At 47.9% G+C, this 17,022-nt stretch overlaps 2 protein-coding genes across 2 annotated transcripts; one reads left to right on the forward strand and one right to left on the reverse strand.

Moving 5' to 3' along the window:
- Positions 1-379: 379 nt before the first annotated feature.
- SNIP1 (Smad nuclear interacting protein 1) lies at positions 380-7,763 on the reverse strand. Its single transcript, XM_008151141.3, has 4 exons — positions 7,259-7,763; positions 5,581-5,680; positions 3,620-4,221; positions 380-1,837 (listed from the first exon to the last, which is right to left on the reverse strand). Exons 1-4 carry the CDS (start codon positions 7,477-7,479, stop codon positions 1,573-1,575), a joined length of 1,188 nt encoding a protein of 395 aa, XP_008149363.2. The 5' UTR covers positions 7,480-7,763; the 3' UTR covers positions 380-1,572.
- Positions 7,764-7,991: 228 nt separating this feature from the next.
- On the forward strand, positions 7,992-16,127 carry DNALI1 (dynein axonemal light intermediate chain 1). Its single transcript, XM_008151142.3, has 6 exons — positions 7,992-8,495; positions 8,993-9,135; positions 11,459-11,628; positions 12,650-12,828; positions 13,149-13,313; positions 15,588-16,127. The coding sequence occupies exons 1-6, from the start codon at positions 8,415-8,417 to the stop codon at positions 15,621-15,623; spliced, it is 774 nt and encodes a 257-aa protein (XP_008149364.2). The 5' UTR covers positions 7,992-8,414; the 3' UTR covers positions 15,624-16,127.
- The last annotated feature ends 895 nt before the right edge of the window (positions 16,128-17,022 follow it).

Genomic DNA, 17,022 nt, shown 5'->3' on the forward strand with positions numbered 1-17,022 from the left:
TTCCATCTTACTAACCTTAAGTGTTCACTCTTCAAAGAGGATCTTTTCATTTCTTTTGAGTAAACATTAGTCAGCTGCTCCCCCGAGTACACATGGGTGAGACCTTAATGGAAAAACAATATAAAGACAATCTAATAGTATCGTAAGTTTCAACCCAAGAGGAATAGTTAGCAGCAATGATTGAGTTATATGATCTCTCCTTTCTCTCCATCCCACACCCCCATCACCACCTGAGGGTGAATTAGTGAGGGCAGGGATAAACTGGTACAAGGCCCGCTATGTATAACCTGCCCCAACTCTATTCTGGGAAAGAAAACCCCTTAACTGCCAATACAGAAAGCACTGCTGCTTCAACAGGACCAATACTCACTTGCCAAGATATGGGGCTATATTTACAAATTTTATTATTTTTTTATCCCAAAAATACATATAAATGAAAACCTGCTCTTCAAATGCAGGGAGACTTTACCTATAATGTAGCATTACATTTACATCACAAAACATCCTCATATGAAAATCAGTTGCAGCTCTTTCACACACAATTAGATATATATTCACACTATATATATGTAAGTAGTTATGAATTATCTACTTACACAGATTCCTTTAGTGGAAAATTAGGAAATTCCCATGCTTTCCAGCCTTGGGAAGGTAAATACAACCTCTCTAGATGTTTTTAAAAAGATGAAACATGTAAACTACACAACCTCCTTTAGACATGTACACAAGTTGTTAGAAGAAAGGACCCTGCCACATAAATAATAGTGTGTTTCTCAAAAGAGAGATTAACATTTGAATAAAAATGCGAAGTTGAAGAACAAATAAGATGGTCAAAATTGTTCTGTACATGCTCCATGGAGAAATCAGAATTCTCTCACAGGAAACAGATCCTCGATGCATCTCAGCCTCTCGTGACATTAAATCGGCCCCCACTGGCAGTAGTCATGATCTTCCTGTACAGTCAAATGCTTAATCAGGCTCCTTAAAGCATCTGTTTAAGTCCAACAGTCAATAATGAGGTCATGTGGTAAATTCCCACCCCCCAAAAAAGAAGTGCAAAATCAATTTCTGTGACTCAAGAGCTCAACCAAGTCAAAGCTTTGGTATATACAGGAGGCTGTTTTGGTGATAACCAAAGCTGAGAAAGATTCTGTTAAGGGATTTGCCCCAGGGGAAAAAAAAAAAAAAAAAAACCCAGTCCACAAAGCCTATAAATAAAGTAACTGTACAAAGAGAACAAGCCACAATTCCCCGTTAGATAAGGGTTTATAGTTTCCTAGGCAGCAGTTCTGAAAGCACCAACTAAAGCCACGATGCTTCTACGAGAACACGATGTGTTGGTGAGACTGCTCTGAAAACATATGCCCACAGGCAAGTGGGTGATGTGCCACAGAAAAAAGTTCAAACAAACACGTCAGTTTTCTTACATTATAACATAAGCTGGTCAGCAACCGAGGAGAGACTTAAGGCAATAAGAGGCATTACAAAGAGCGCCCCGGTGCTCTTGAGTCAATCACAAAGCCTTCTCAGAAAGGAAAGGTCTCTCAAGAGTTTGGGTTGTTTATTAGTTTGCTAGCTGTCAGATACTTCTTCCTCTTCCTCCTCATCCTCGTCTTCTTTCCTGTCTACTTCAGAGGTGTCAGAGGACTCATGAAGCAGAACATACTCTCTGCTGCTGAACCCAAATTTAAGTACATCCTTTTCCTTCAGTTCGTAGTATCTCTGTGGCTCAATGCGCTTGTTATTCAAGAATGTTCCATTGCCTGAGCCAAGGTCAATGATGTAGGGCTTCACCCTGCGGCCAACTGTCCCATCAGCACGGGTGTATTCCACAAGCCTAGAAGAGGTAAGAGAGAGAAACCTAAGGGGGGTGATGGTAGGTAGAGGAGGACATAGGGGGGATAATGATGATGGAAGACTTGACATATGGTGGTGAATACACAATACAATATATAGATGATGTATTATAGAATTGTACACCTGAAAACTATAATTTTATTAACCAACTAGAGGCCCAAGACAGGAAATTCATGGAGGAGGGGTGGGGGTATCCCTCAGCCCGGCCTGCACCCTCTCGCAGTCAGGGAACCCTTGGGGATGTCTGACTGCCAACTTAGGGCGGCTCCCCACCGCTGCACTCACCAGCCATGAGCCTGGCTTCTGGATGAGCAGAGCTCTCCCTGTGGGAGTGCACTAACCACCAGGGGGGCAGCTCCTGAGTTGAGTGTCTGCCCCTGGTGGTGAGTGCACATCATAGTGACCCGTCGTTCTGCCGTTGGGTCGATTTGCATATTAGCCTTTTATTATATAGGATGTCACCCCAATAAGTTCAACATAAAAAAAGAACAAGAGAGAGAAAACTGTGGGCCAAATCTTGCCTCAGATCATCCAGCTTTTTGTTAACACTGCCTACATGTGGTAAATACCTGGCTTCAATACAGGTCAAGTTCAAACTCTAAGAAACAAGGAGAAGATGCGCCCTTAAATCTAGAAATTAGGAGCAAGTTAAATAATACTTAGTAAAAAGGTGAGACCTGGTACTTGGTGGACAGGAAATTCATGGTGGTAGATCAAAAGCTTAAAATGCAGTCCCTGCCAGGTAGCTTAGTTGGTTAGAGCATTGTCCTGATATGTGAAGGTCATGTGTTCCATCCCCAATCAGGTTACATATATAAGAATTAACCAATGAATGCATAAATAAATGGAACAAATAAATGTTTCTCTCGTTCTCCCTTCCTCTCTCTAAAATCAATCAATAGCCCTAACGGGTTTGGCTCAGTGGATAGAGCGTCGTCCTGCAGACTCAAAGGGGGTCGCAGGTTCGATTCCAGTCAAGGGCATGTACCTTGATTGCAGGCTCATACCCAGTTGAGAGTGTGCAGGAGGCAGCTGATCAATGTTTCTCTCTCATCAATGTGTCTAACTCTCTATCCCTCTCCCTTCCTCTCTGTAAAAAGTCAATAAAATATATTTTAAAATAAATGAATAAATATCAATAAATTTGCCATAATTACAAAAATTTTTTGTGTTTATAATTAATATTATGTTTCTTTCAACTATATTTCAACATATTTTATCTCCCATCCCAAAGGGAATAAAGCAGATTTAGACTTCAAAGTTAAGGGCACTAGATTTGAGCCAAATTTCTATTATGGGGACCACTTACTAGACAAGTCACTTGGCTTTGCTGAACATTAATCTTCTCACCTATCAGATGGGGACATTAGTACCTATGCTATCCGCCTCACAGGATTGATGGGAGGATCAAATAATAGCAGATATACTACGCAAACGGTCAAGAAAGACACAGCCAACACATTCTCAATTATATTTCCATAACAACCCTGTGAGGTAGGTAGAAACTGAGGCCCAGAGAATGGCTTGTCCCAGGTCAAACACCTGGCAAGTGGCAGTGGCAGGATTCCCAACACCAAGTTCAATGCTCTTATACAAACATAAGTAATTATTTAAAGGGTAATTAGATTAATACTCCTTAAGACGAATATTAGATATGAGAGGTATGGGTTCTTTTGCATATACATGCACACAAAACTTAGTAATCCTAACTGAGACACTAGCTTCTGCTCACACTTGAGTTCCTGTCTGCAAATGTACTTACCTATACTGAAAGACCGCGTGCTGCTTTGAACAAGAGGGATGATCGATTGGAATGTCTGCAATACGGCGGTGTCGCCCCAGGAGGTAAGCGCTTTGTCGATGAATGTACATGATTGGAAGCACCTCATCATTTTTAAATGGGTAGAGACGCCACCGTTTTTTAGGGATACGTGCTTCGGGGGGCTCGCTGTATTTAATGACTACACCTCGGAAGGTGTTCGTGTCCTCAAGAAGTGCCCCAGAAAGTTCAAAGCTTGGCTTTTCCTTGACGGGCACCTCTTTGTTCTTGTTGTTGCCACCAGGCGGAGGAACCAACTCCTGAGACTCGTTACCACTGGTACTGCCTTCATTCTTTTGGCGATGCTCCCGCCTTCGGGCATTATAAAACTCCCGCTCTGCTTCCTGAGCGGGCAGGTTCTGAAGGTCTCGATCACGTCCCTGAGCCGGCCCACTCCCAGGTCTCTCGTTAGAGGTTCTCCTCTGGTGGGAGTGGCCCCTGTGCCTGCCTCGGTCACTACTCCTAGCTCGCCTGTGTTCCTGTCCTGATGCTTCCCGGTGCTGCCGATCTTCCCGTTCTCTCCGGGGTGGATGATCCTCACGTTCCTGAAATTTGAGCAGACTCAGTAAATTCAAGGCAGTCCAAAATCTATGAACAAGCTACATTCAAAAAGTCATTTGTGATTTGGACTTTGGCATTCAAGAGCAAAATGCCGCCCAGCCAGCCTGCCTCTGTGGTTGAGCTTCGGCCTATGAACTAGGACAGTGGTCGGCAAACTCATTAGTCAACAGAGCCAAATATCAACAGTATAACAATTGAAATTTCTTTTGAGGGCCGAAAACCGACTTCTGCACATGGGCGACGAAGTTTCAATCGCACTGTACGTGCGCGCCCACACGTGGTATTTTGTAGAAGAGCCACACTCAAGGGGCCGAAGAGCCGCATGTGGCTCGCAAGCCACAGTTTGTCGACCACTGAACTAGGAGGTCATGGTTCAATTCCCAGTCAGGGCATATACCCAGGCTGCAGACTCAATCCCCAGCTGATCAATGATTCTCATCATTGATGTTTCTATCTCCCACTCTCCCTTCCTCTCTGAAATAAAAAAATATATATATATTTTAATGCAAAATGCCCCACAGAAATAAGGTTATCAGTGGTGATTATGTTTCCATGCAAGGCCACACTGACTGTGTATCCCATGCTGTTGCCCAATTATAGCTCTAACAGTGCCAGCCCATGTTCAGAGACCTAGAAACAAGAGTATCTGCAGGCAAACTTAAAAGGGATCATATACAGAAAATAGAACTAACAAAGAGAGCTAACTAGTCACAAACAGGATAAATGTGTAAAGAAAAAGCTAGCTTTCTCGTATGCCAACAGTAGTTTAAAAATGTCTCATTTCAGCCCTAACCAGTTTGGCTCAGTGGGTAGAGCATCGGCCTGCGGACTGAAGGGTCCCAGGTTCGATTCCGGTCAAGGGCATGTACCTTGGTTGTGGGCACATCCCCAAGTAGGGGGTGTGCAGGAGGCAGCTGATCGATGTTTCTCTCTCATCGATGTTTCTAGCTCTCTATCCCTCTCCCTTCCTCTCTGTAAAAAAATCAATAAAATACATTTTTTTAAAAAGTCTCATTTCAACAGTAACAAGAATTAGTCAATACCTAGGAATATACTTAAGAAATATGTAAGATCTACACCAGAAGATCCCATTTGATTCCCGGTCAGGGCATATTTTTATGTCTTGACTATATAGAGGTCACCATTGCAAGAAACAAGGCAAAGAGTATACGCCTATATTAGTTTTACAACTACAGGTGTATACGCTTTCATTCAACAACAAAAGTCACCGAGTTTTGAGAAAATCCCATTGCCGATACAGGTGAATACATGCATAAGACTTTACTACGGTGGCAACAGGCTCTAGATTCAGACTCTGCACCAAAACACCTCAATCCACTTACCTGCTTCACTTTGACTGTTGAGTGGTGAGGACTTCGGCTTCTGTTACTCCGAGGAGACTTGCTTCTTCTCCCTGAGGACTTTTTCTTTTTGGCTGGGGATCTGTTAAGAGAATGGTACACACAGGATTTTATCTCCATTTCCCTCCCCCATGTAAATTACCTTCAAATATCAGGCTTACCTACCATGCAGACATCACATTTGTGAAGGTCTCTGCTTTTCTCACTGTAGGAGTCAGGAGCTTCACCTTCCTACCCACGGTCTCCCCCGAGTTCCACACCCACAGACATAACTGCCTACCAAACCTTCTCACACTTAGATAACATAACTCTTGATTCCCAACCCTCAAAACTTTTCCTCTCTCAGTCTTTGCCACGTCAGTGTCACCACCATCCACCCTGCACAAGCCAAAAACCTAGAAGTCATCCTTGATCCTTTTTTCCCCTCACCAACAGCGTCCACACCCCTCCCCTACAGTCACATTCAATCCCTCAGCAAGTCCTCTCCCTCTGTCTCCTCCCTCATTCCAACCATTCCCCTTGATCACCACACTGGATTTTTTTTCTATTTCTAAAACAATCACAATTGTCCTGGCCAGGTAGCTCAGGTGGTTAGCGTGTCATCCAAATACACCAAGGTTGCAGATTCCATCCCAGCCAGGGCACATACAAGAATCAACCACTCTATGCATAAATAAGCGGAACAACAAATCGATGTTTCTCTCTCTCTCTCTCCCTTCCTCCCTCTCTAAAACCAACCAATAAAAATAAATAAGATTATCACAATTGATTCCATTACAGGTTCTTTGACACATTGTTTCCCCTGCCTGGGTCCTTACAAGGCCAGATGAGTCTTATCATTCAGGTCTCGGCTCAAATGGCACCTTTTCAATGCGGCCTTCTCCCACTTCCCTCCAATCTCTATCACATTAAATGTTTTAACTTACTCGTAATACTTGTTACTAACATACTTTTTTTTTTTATTTGCTAGTTATTTTGTCTCAGGGTCATAGGACATCAATGCAAGAGGGTAATGTCCATCTATATTTTATTTTATTTTATTTTATTTTTGATTGAGGGAGGGAGAGGATGGGAGGGATCAAAGGTAAGGGGTAAGAGGGGTGAGGGGAGGAAGGAAGAGACATCTATCTGTTGTTCCACTTACTTATACAATTCACTGGTTGGTTCTTGTTTGTGCCCTGACCCGGGATCCAGCGGGAACCACACGAGGCTCTAACCAACCGAGCTATCCGGCCACCCTTTCAGCCTCAGTACCCAGGGCGGTCTTCAGCACAGAACAGGTATTCAGTAAAACTCTGTGGAATGAATAGATGAACGCGTCTAGCAAGAGACAACCCTAGGCGCTCCATGCGGAAACGTTTTGGGGCAGATCATTAGAAAGACACCGCCCACACTCTTATTTGCAAGCAGACAGGGAAAACCTTTCATTTCAACTTAAAATGATCCTTGCCAGCCGCTAAGTGCTGGGCACACAGACATGAAGAGGTGGGATCCTGTCCATTAGGCCCTTAACGCCCAGCGACAACGCTAGTAACAAACAAACAATAACACCAGCACCGCCGCTCCTTCCACCGCCGTAGGGTGAAGTCCAAGCCGCTGCGCTCTGCATTCCAGGCGTGTGTCTACCGCTGGCTGCCCACCCCGGCGGCTTCCCTCTTACCGGCTACGCCTTTGCGCTCGGTTCCCGCGGTGACCAGGGCGGCCAGGCTCGCCGGCTGGCGGGGACGCGCTGCCGCCGGAGTCCGGGCGGCGGTGAGCGGGAGGCGCGGCCTCCGGGCTGAGGCGTTCTTGCTTCACCACCACCGCCGCCGCCGCCGCCACGTCCTCGTCCCGGTGCCTGCGCCGGCTCCCCCGCTCCCGCTCGCTCTTCACCTCTTTCATGATGAGATATCCGCGGAGCGCAGGGAAAACTCGGCCGTTGCGCTCCCCTCCTAGACAGGAAATGACGTGCCAGAGCCCTGGACTTCCGCTCTTGGAGTACACGCTCTCCCAGAAACCCTCGCGATGCAGAGGCTAAGCACGTGACGACTCTGTTGTGGGCGGGGCCGTCAGGACGCAGCTCGGGTGGCGGGAGTTTAAAGTTTCAAAAACCAACTCCTGGGGAAAAAGCTATGCTCCAAGCTGTTGCCGCGCCATTGGTCCTTCCTAAACCCGGAGACAACCTAAAAGCTCAGCAGTCGGGCATTGTTTAGTCAACTGGTGGATGTTACAGCGCCATTGGCAATGCTACCTACAAACTCTATTATGACAAAAACAAAACAAAACCCAGACGTTAAACGAAAGACACAGGATACAAAATTGTGCGCAAACTGGGCTTACATTTATGTTTGGAAATACGAAGACAAGAAGGGAGTAAATGCAATCATAGATAGTATACCGTTGGGCAAATCATTAGTAGTTCTCCAACTGTTAGGTTGTCTTTCCGTCACTTCATTAAAAAACAAATGATTTTTAAAACCTGGGAACTCCAGATGTCTCCCTCTAGGACTCCCATTTTGCAGATGACAAAATCGGGAGTCAGAGAAGGTGATCTGCCACCTCATTCAAATTGGGAGCTAAGCGTGGCACAGGAACTCGAGCCCGTTTTCCCTACTTCCAAGAGTAGAAGAGCGACCCGTGGAGCAGGAAGCCTGCCTGCCAAGCTCAGCAAGGAAGACCCTTTCCCGGATGCTGCGCCGGGAGAAACTCGCGCGATGCTGGCCCCGCCCAACTCTAAAGCCCCGCCCAGGCCTGGAGGCTGGGAGGAGAGGTTTCCATGGTGACAGTAAACAAGGCCCTGCCTTTGAGGGGCTATTGCTGGGCTACTCTCCGGCACCATGATTCCCCCCGCGGACTCTTTACTCAAGTATGACACCCCGGTGCTGGTGAGCCGGAATACGGAGAAACGGAGCCCCAAAGTAAGGATGGGTCTTAGGGGCAGGGGAGCCCGGAACTCCTATGGGGAAAGACAGATTGCCTGCGTTGAAGATCCGGAGTCCCAAGGAATAGAGGCTGAAGCAACTGAGAGTAAAGAGAATTGGGATATGAAAAGGAGGATAGGAGAGCGGAACCAGAAGCCCAGATGTTGGGCCACTCCAGAGGGTAAATTTAGGACGGGGAAGGAAGTCACAGGGAGATGAATGGGATTCACCGTTTTTTCATGGTAGTCGGTGCAAGAATAGATCTGGTAGTGAAAGCAGACGCCTGAGCTCCCGGGCCAGAAACATCGGTTCAAGGAGATACAAGCGTTGGATTGGGGTGGGACCAGAGACTCTTGGCCTCCTTGCGCTCTGAGACATAACTTCTGCTGAGAAGACAGATGGGGAGAGTGTGTGGGAGACCTGGACCAAGGGCCAGAATGTGTGGTGCTTAGTATCTGAATCACCTCCTGCCCTAATGTGTCTCTTCCTCCCAGGCTCGGCCATTGAAAGTCAGCCCCCAGCAGCCTGGACCCTCAGGTCCAATCCCACCACCACCCAAGACCAAGCTCTCAATTTCCTGTGTTCCAGATCCTACAAAACAGGCAGAAGAAATCTTGAATGCTATCCTGCCCCCAAGGTGAGAGGAAAAAAAAATTTTTTTTAAATAAGCAGGAGTAGTGGCCCAGGCTTTTGCATCCCAGAACTTGGGAACATGGAAAGAGGCCTGCTGTCCCTGTTCCTGGCTGATCTTTCCTCCCAGTGTCTCTGAGTTCCTAGAGCTTACAGATGGCTGGATCCTGGGAAGGTGGGGCTCCCTTGTTCTCTATCTACCCTCATTTCCACAGTGCTCGTGGCTTTAAATGCCATCTGTGTGCGGAGGCTCTCAAATGTATATTTCCAGAGTTGTCCTCTCCTCTAAACTCCAGACCCATATTTTCTACTACTGCTTTACTACCTTCATAAAGATGTTAATAGGGCACTCAAGCCATCCCATCCACTTGGCTCAACATGTCCAACCCTAGCTGGTTTTCTCAGTGGTTAGTGCATCCGCCCGTGGACCGAAGGGTCTCGGGTTCAATTTTTGGCAAAGGGTATGTACCTCGTTTGCACGTTTCCCAGCCCTGGTAGTGGCATGTGTGGGAGGCAACAAATCGATGTCTCTCTCTCACATTGATGTTTCTCTCTCTTTCCTTCTTTCCTCCCTTCCACTCTCTCTAGATATCAATGGAAAAAATATCCTCGGGTGAGGATTTAAACACACACACACACACACACACACAAACACACACACAAAATACCCTCAACATGTCCAAACTCATCATTTCTTCCTTACCCCCACCTGCTCATCCCGTCTTCCCTTTGTCCTAGGGCAGTGATGGGCAACCTTTTGAGCTTGGTGTGTCAAACTTCGCCAAAAAACTGAGCATAACTCGGGTAGTGTGTCACTTTGAGGAAAAAACATTATTTCGCAAATGTTTCATCCTCAGGAGCAGCAAATGTTTCATCCTCGGCATGTGGCCGCCTCAGCGGCTGTGTGTCATCAGAAATGGCTACGCGTGTCAGTGCTGACACGCGTGTCATAGGTTCGCCATCACTGTCCTAGGGGCTCAGGCCACCTCTCAGCCCTCTTGGTCTTTCACATCACAGATGTTACCCTTTATCGATTTCTTTTGGCCCCACCTTGAAATCATATCCCAAATCTGACCATTTTTCACCAGCTCTGCTTCCATCCTCTTGTTTCTAGTCACTGCTTATCACCTGTACTACTGCAGTGGCCTCCCACTGAAAACCTGGCTTCCCCTCTTTGCCCCTACAAGCTATGCTCCACACAGCCCCCAAATCAGAAGTCAGACCATGCCAGGCTTCTGGCAGAAACTCATGGCTTCCCATCTTACTCAGACTAAAACCCACAGTCTTTTGAATGGTCTGTAAGACCTGGCATGATCTAGCCCCAATATACCCAGGATCTTATCTCCTGTTATTCTCTTTCTTGTTCACTGTGCTAATGCCACAGGGGCCACCGCTTGCTGTCTCTGAAACACTTCACTCTTCCACCTCAGGGCCTTGACAACTGCTATTCTTACTGCCAAGGATACTCTTCCCCTAATATTCACCTGGTTCCCTTCCTTTCTTTACTCTGACCTTGCTGAAATGCCATTTCTTCAAGGAGGACTTCCTTGAGAATCCTTATAAAAGAGCCCCTTCTCCCTCCATGATCCCTTTACCTGCTTCTTTCTTCTGCAGCCACATTTATCACGGCTGACGTGCCTCTTCCAGTTTGTTTATATAATACGTTGACAGCACAGTTTTTAAGGCTATGATGAAAAGAGAGACTGCAGTGTCCTCTCAGATGGAAGTCCAAGAAAGGGGAGGGGTTGGTTTTCCTGTGGATTCCTTCCCACCAATGCATGGAAGTCCTCTCCCCCATGGTGACTCTGCCCTTAGGCTCCCTCCTTGTGATTCTAGAATCTGGCCACGCCTCTGACCCCAGGTTTGCTATGAGGAGCTACATGCCTTTAAGAACGTCCCTACCCGCCACTGCACACATGCACCTCTTTCTGACTGGCACAAGGTTTATAGTGCTGTGTCTCCCACCCCACAAGTCAGTGGGCAATTTCCACTGGGCCTTCTGTTCATATCAAGCAACAACCATACATTTGTCCTCAACACATCAGGAGGGTAAGATCTGGAACCTGGGTGATGATTTCACAGAGGGCTGTAGGAGAGTGGAGCTTGCCCAGCCCCCTGGTAGGGGCCCTGTGGAGGCAGCTGAGTGGGTGTGGCTTTGGGGCCACACACTCCCTAAGGAAGAAGGAAGGATGGAGGATTCTGATGGGTTGGTGACAGAGCTGCCCCTCACTCCTGCCCAGGCAGAGAGCACAGAGGGCCATCTCTGCTCATGTCCTGAGGACCCTCTCTGGCAATGGGTTTCTCTCAGCCTGGCTGTGTCTGTGCCGCAGGGAGTGGGTGGAAGACACGCAGCTATGGATCCAGCAGGTGTCCAGCACGCCCAGCACCCGGATGGATGTGGTGCACCTTCAGGAGCAGCTGGACCTGAAGCTGCAGCAGCGGCAGGCCAGGGAGACTGGTATCTGCCCTGTCCGCAGGGAGCTCTACTCACAGTGTTTTGGTGCGTGGCCAGGGGGGAGGGTGCACTACACTCTACTACCTCTTTCTCTTCCCCTTCAGCACAGCCCCCAGCTCTGAGTATCCCTGAGCTGAAGCCCACCCCATCCTGGAATCATCTGTGCCTCACTACCTGTCTCCCCCCAGATCTGCTAAATGCACCCTCTTCTCCCTCCCAGCCCTGTCTTTCCCATCAGTCCCCCCACTTGCCGGTCAACCTGACAACTTGGTTCCTCACCTCGTAGCGGATATTGGAGTAAATGAGAACTTCCATTTTAAATCTTTGTTTTTTTCAAAGATTTCTATAATAAGCATGTGTTAATTTTTTAATCAGAAAAATTAATGTGCTATATTTATACCCATCTATCAACATTCAGCCGTTGGTCCAGAAAACACTTCAGGGTAATTTGTTGTTATCAGACAGAAGGACTTAAGTTCTCCCTCCTCAAGTGCAGGTGTGAGTGGCTGTCTGTCCTCTGCCCAATATCACTGGCCCACATGGACTTGGACATGCAAACCACCTCCAAGCCCTGAGGCAGCTGCAAGGGCTGCAGGCTCCCTGCGGTCTGAGTGTGACTGTGGTTTGTCCTCCAGGACAGCATTTATGGAGGAGATGGGTGGGCAAGCTATAGACTGTGGTGTTTCCAGCCCCAAACCAGTCCAGCCAAGGAGACACATGGGATTTCCCAGCTGCTTTAAAGCAGCCACCATCTTCAAATGGAAAAGTCAGGTTTCTTTGAATAGTACCCAGTTCTTGGCTGAAGATGGAAGAGAGGGGCCTCATGCTGCAAGCAAACCTGGGGCTCCTGTCTCTCTCTGCCCTGGGCTTGCCGACTGCCAAACTCCCAAGTGCCAAGTTCAGAGCAGTGGCTACATGGCAAGGCTCGTGGGACCACTGAAGGCCCCTGCCTGAGATCTGTCTCCAAGTGAGATCTGTCTCCAGTAGGAAGGGTGGTTTGCAGTAGCCAGGTGTATTTCCCCTCCTGCATACCTTCTCTGACCTCTGTGTGTGTGTGCATTGGAAGATGAGCTGATTCGTGAGGTCACCATCAACTGTGCGGAGAGGGGGCTGCTGCTGCTGCGAGTCCGGGACGAGATCCGCATGACCATCGCTGCCTACCAGACCTTGTATGAGAGCAGCGTGGCGTTCGGCATGAGGAAGGCGCTGCAGGCTGAACAGGGGAAGTCAGACATGGAGAGGAAAGTGAGTGGGGTTTACACAAGCCTTTGGCCCTCTGGACTCCTCCGTCTCAGGGTCACAGGGTTGTCATTCTGGCACTAAACTCTGGCCTCCTAGGGTGCTCTCCATCACCTCCGTGAGGACCCTTGGTTCAGAGTGTAAGGGTCGCCCCAGGGTTGTCTCCTCCTGGACGCGCTGTCAAGCACTGACTTCCCACTGGGTGGCAGTACAGACCTTGGCAATGTCTTGGGTCGGACAGCTGTGTTCCAGGGCCCCTCCACAGGGCACTAAAGCCGCCCCCTCCACTTGGCAACGTCCCAGGATGACTGGGGTTCTGTCCTCAGATTGCAGAATTAGAAACGGAAAAGAGAGACTTGGAGAGGCAAGTCAACGAGCAGAAGGCAAAGTGTGAGGCCACGGAGAAGCGGGAGAATGAGAGGAGACAGGTGGAGGAGAAGAAGCACAATGAGGAAATTCAGTTCCTGAAGCGGACGAATCAGCAGCTGAAGGTAATCATCGCAGACCCAGGTGGAGGTGCATGTCCACCCGCCCTCCACGCCACATAGGCCAAGCATTTGGTTCTTTTTCCTACGGAAGACTATTGTAAAATCCCCACTGGAGGACATTTCTTTCATTGATTTTTAGAGAATGAAAGGGGGGGAGGGGCGTGGAGAGAGAGAGAGAGAGAGAGGCAACATCAATGCCTCACATGGACTCATTGCCTCCCACATGCCCTGACCCAGGCTGGGGATCAAACCTAGGACCCTTCAGTCCGAGGGCCAACACTAACCACTGACCTAAACCGGCCAGGAGTAAAGGAAGCTGACTTTTTTGGGGGCGAGGGGGAGGGAGAGTAAGGGAAGAAGAGGGTTCATTACCCGGATTCTCCATTCTTCTGGTTTCTGGAGGGGGCTCTGTTCTCAATTCTGAACCCCCATGATCCCTCAGTCTGGCTCTCCAGTATTTTTCCCCCCTTGGAAAAGTTGCCCATTCTTGGGAGAGGTGGATATGGCAAAAAGCGGAACTTCTTCCCCAAGGCAGCTGGTGATCTGGCCCTTCCTAGAGTGAGCGGAGCTCTTAGCGGGCTTCTGCGGGAGTGCTTTCCCGCCTGCAGTCAGTCCCCGCCTAGGCCCTGCATTTGGGGCAGGCAGGGAAGGCCCTTTGAGAGGGAAGAACCATAACAAACCAGGATGTGTGGTCAGAGGAACTAGTGTTTTTCCTCAAAGCCCTCTTATAGATGTATACTTTTATCCAGCTGAGCTGGAGGGAAGGGAAGGAGGGGAGCTGGTGAAGAAAAGGGCTGAGCAGAGGCCAGGCCTCTGAAACTCAAGGCTGTCTGGTCCAAAAGTTCTCAAAGACTGGGTTCCAGCCCTGGCCAGTGTGGCTCAGTTGGTTGGAGCATCATCCCGTACACTGAAAGGTTGTGGGTTCGATCCCTGGTCGGGTGCATATGGGAAGGCAACCGATCAATGCTTCTCTCTCACATCAGTGTTTCTCTCTCTTCCCCTTCTCTAAAATCAAGAATGTCCTCAAGAGAGGATTTTTTAAAAAAGGTTGGATTCCAGACCAGCATTATTCTCATCACAGATGATTGGGCCCACCCCAGACCTACCAAATCAGAAACTTTGGGGTTGAGGTCCAACAATCTATTCTAACAAGGTCTCCAAGTGATTCGGATGCTTGCTACAGTTAGAGAACCACTGTTCTAGATATATGGCCTATTGACATTTAGTGGCTGTCTCCCATGGCCCTTAGCCAGAAGGGGCCCCTGAATTTTTCTCGCTCTCCACCCTAGTCTCATAGAAAATTTACATCCTTGGGACTGACAGGCTTGTTGGCACTACAAACCAAGACAGGCGCTTGAGATAAAGAAGGGCTTGTATTAGCGGCTAGTGCTAGTGCAGGATGACACGGATTTTCTTGTTGCTGAGTTTAACAACAAAAAAGCTACATTCACTGCCAGATGTGCATCTGTTTACTTAGCAGCCTCTGAAGCTGCCTCCCTTATCTGCCATCCTCCTTTATCCTGAGCCCAAGTTCCTCAGTTCCTCTATAGTTCTGGCAGCAAGAGCAAAGCAGAGCACCTTGGCATCTTTCTAACATTAACAAGCAACGCTGTAATCCCCAGGGTGAAGGACTCTTTAGAAGTGAGTTATTTTTATTGGCTCAAAACTGCACTGCAAATAAAGCCGTGTTTGCAGTCCCCAGGATAGACCTACTTAAAGATCTGTCCACACACCATGATAGTAAATCATGTTACTGGCTGCCAGAGGAGCAGAGCAAATAACTCCCAAGTGTCTTCGGCTTTACATGCAAGACAGACAGCTCCCTACTCACTGGTAGCAATTTTCTCTAATTGGGTGTCAAGTTGTCTCAGTGGCTGAAAATTTGCTGTTTCCCAAACCTCTTGTCCCAGCACAGAGCTCCCAGGATCCCAAAGTTTAACTTAGCAGACATATTTGGGCCTGAAATCTGAGCCACGAAAAACCACTATTTCAACAACTTTGATTCAATTTCCTTTTCAATGCTTTATATTATGCACTGAGCCATTATTGTATGGAAACCAGCACAGCTCTGGTTTCTCCTAATGTAGCAAGACAGTATGCCAAGCCAGAAACCAGCTAATCTAGAAAATATGGAGTTGGGAATGAGCGGGGGGGAGGGGGGAGATGTTTGGAGTGGCAGCATTGGGTTTATCCTTCCCAGAGACTTTTATCACCTCTCAGCTATTTGTGTTAGGCTGCAAGTTTTAAATATTAATGAAGTTTGTTTTTGCTTTGCAGGCCCAACTGGAAGGCATTATTGCACCAAAGAAGTGATAATTTCCATATGGGTCCCACAAACACTACTACCCCACCGTAAGCCCTTTGTAATAAAAAGCTAGTTTCCTAAATGAACAAAGCCATACGCTCCCCTGATCACCACCTACATATTTGTCAGAAGTCACACCATTGACCCAGTGTCATGAAACACCTAAGTCTGGCAGCCAGGCTCCTGGTTGGGCAATGGAAGGTGGTGAGGCCCAGGCAGTCTGTCTCTGGCCAGCCTTGGGATTTGCCAAGTCAAATAGTAAGACTTAGCATCCACCCTTCCTGCTGCATCCCTCTTAGGTGAAGCGACTGCTTTCTCATCACTAATCCTAGCAGGACACAGCTGGTTTCATCCCATTCTGGGTCCACAGTTCATCTTGTACCTAACTTGGGCTCCTCTGGCCTCAATCTTTCCCTTATGTCTTTTCACCATCCTGGCTCACAGTTCTAGTAACTCATTTTGAAGGATAGATTTATACTGTATCTGATCTCTGCTTGTCAATTGGACCCCTTCCTTAGACTGCCTAGGTGAGAAGACAGTGGCAAACCCATGGCTTTTAAGTAAATGTTTCCTGGAAAGAACTGTGTCTACGGTGAACTGCTTGTACCTCACCTCTTCCCCCAAAACCAATTTGTTCACTTTCTTCTGCTGAAAATAAACCCTGGCCCTACACCCCTCTAAGTAGCTAAATGTAGTTAACAATGGGAGAGGTGCCCAAACCTACCTGCAGTCCTGATTATTGTCAGGCTATGGCCTGCTGCATTTTACTATTCCTCTTAAGTTAAACTCAAAGTCTGGAGGCACAAGACTCTTCTGGCTTTGTAGACCCAGACTACATAAGCGACAAAAATCTTTAATTCAGGGCAGAACAGGGAGGGCGAGGGCAGCAAGCTGCGTGACTTCAGCACCCTCAGCTGGAATCTTTCCCAGCGCTCTGTATTCCCCTGGAGATGTGAGGGCGGCTCTCGTAGTGGAGCCTGATCTGCCACCATCCTGGCAGGGTTTCCAGGCTCACTGACAAACTGCAGACCAAGAGCTACCTTCACCTTCCACCAAATCAAACGCCCCCATTTGACTCTCAAATTTGAAGGCACAGCTTCCCCTTGTCCAGGGCCCTGAGGAGTTCTAAGACTCCCTCTGCTCTGCATGCTGTCTTTTCCATGGGAAAGAATGCCACTCACTGAGATGTACTAGTGCCACGCCTCCTTAACAGTATAGCACGCACATCCCAACTGGACCCACCTACCAGATGCAATGAGGGGCAAGAGAAACTGCGGTAGCCTTTTCTTCATATTTTGAAGCCCAGGCCATGCCCACTACATCCTTGAAATTTTGTTCTTACTGTTCTATTCCAACAGCTTCTGTTCCATAATGCTAACTGCTGGGACAAAAGAAACACCACCCTCC

Source organism: Eptesicus fuscus, chromosome 9 (assembly GCF_027574615.1).
Source record: "Eptesicus fuscus isolate TK198812 chromosome 9, DD_ASM_mEF_20220401, whole genome shotgun sequence".
In the NCBI taxonomy this organism is placed as follows: Eukaryota; Metazoa; Chordata; class Mammalia; order Chiroptera; family Vespertilionidae; genus Eptesicus; species Eptesicus fuscus.

Excerpts from the sequence above, each read along its gene's own strand:
- SNIP1 (XM_008151141.3), bottom strand. The coding sequence starts at position 7,479 with ATGAAAGAGGTGAAGAGCGAGCGGGAGCGGGGGAGCCGGCGCAGGCAC. Across the intron at positions 5,681-7,258 it reads CGAGCGCAAAGGCGTAGCCG|ATCCCCAGCCAAAAAGAAAA; the intron begins GTAAGAGGGAAG and ends TTCTCTTAACAG. Across the intron at positions 1,838-3,619 it reads CACGCGGTCTTTCAGTATAG|GCTTGTGGAATACACCCGTG; the intron begins GTAAGTACATTT and ends TACCTCTTCTAG.
- DNALI1 (XM_008151142.3), top strand. The coding sequence starts at position 8,415 with ATGATTCCCCCCGCGGACTCTTTACTCAAGTATGACACCCCGGTGCTG. Across the intron at positions 8,496-8,992 it reads CGGAGAAACGGAGCCCCAAA|GCTCGGCCATTGAAAGTCAG; the intron begins GTAAGGATGGGT and ends TCTTCCTCCCAG. Across the intron at positions 11,629-12,649 it reads GCTCTACTCACAGTGTTTTG|ATGAGCTGATTCGTGAGGTC; the intron begins GTGCGTGGCCAG and ends GTGCATTGGAAG.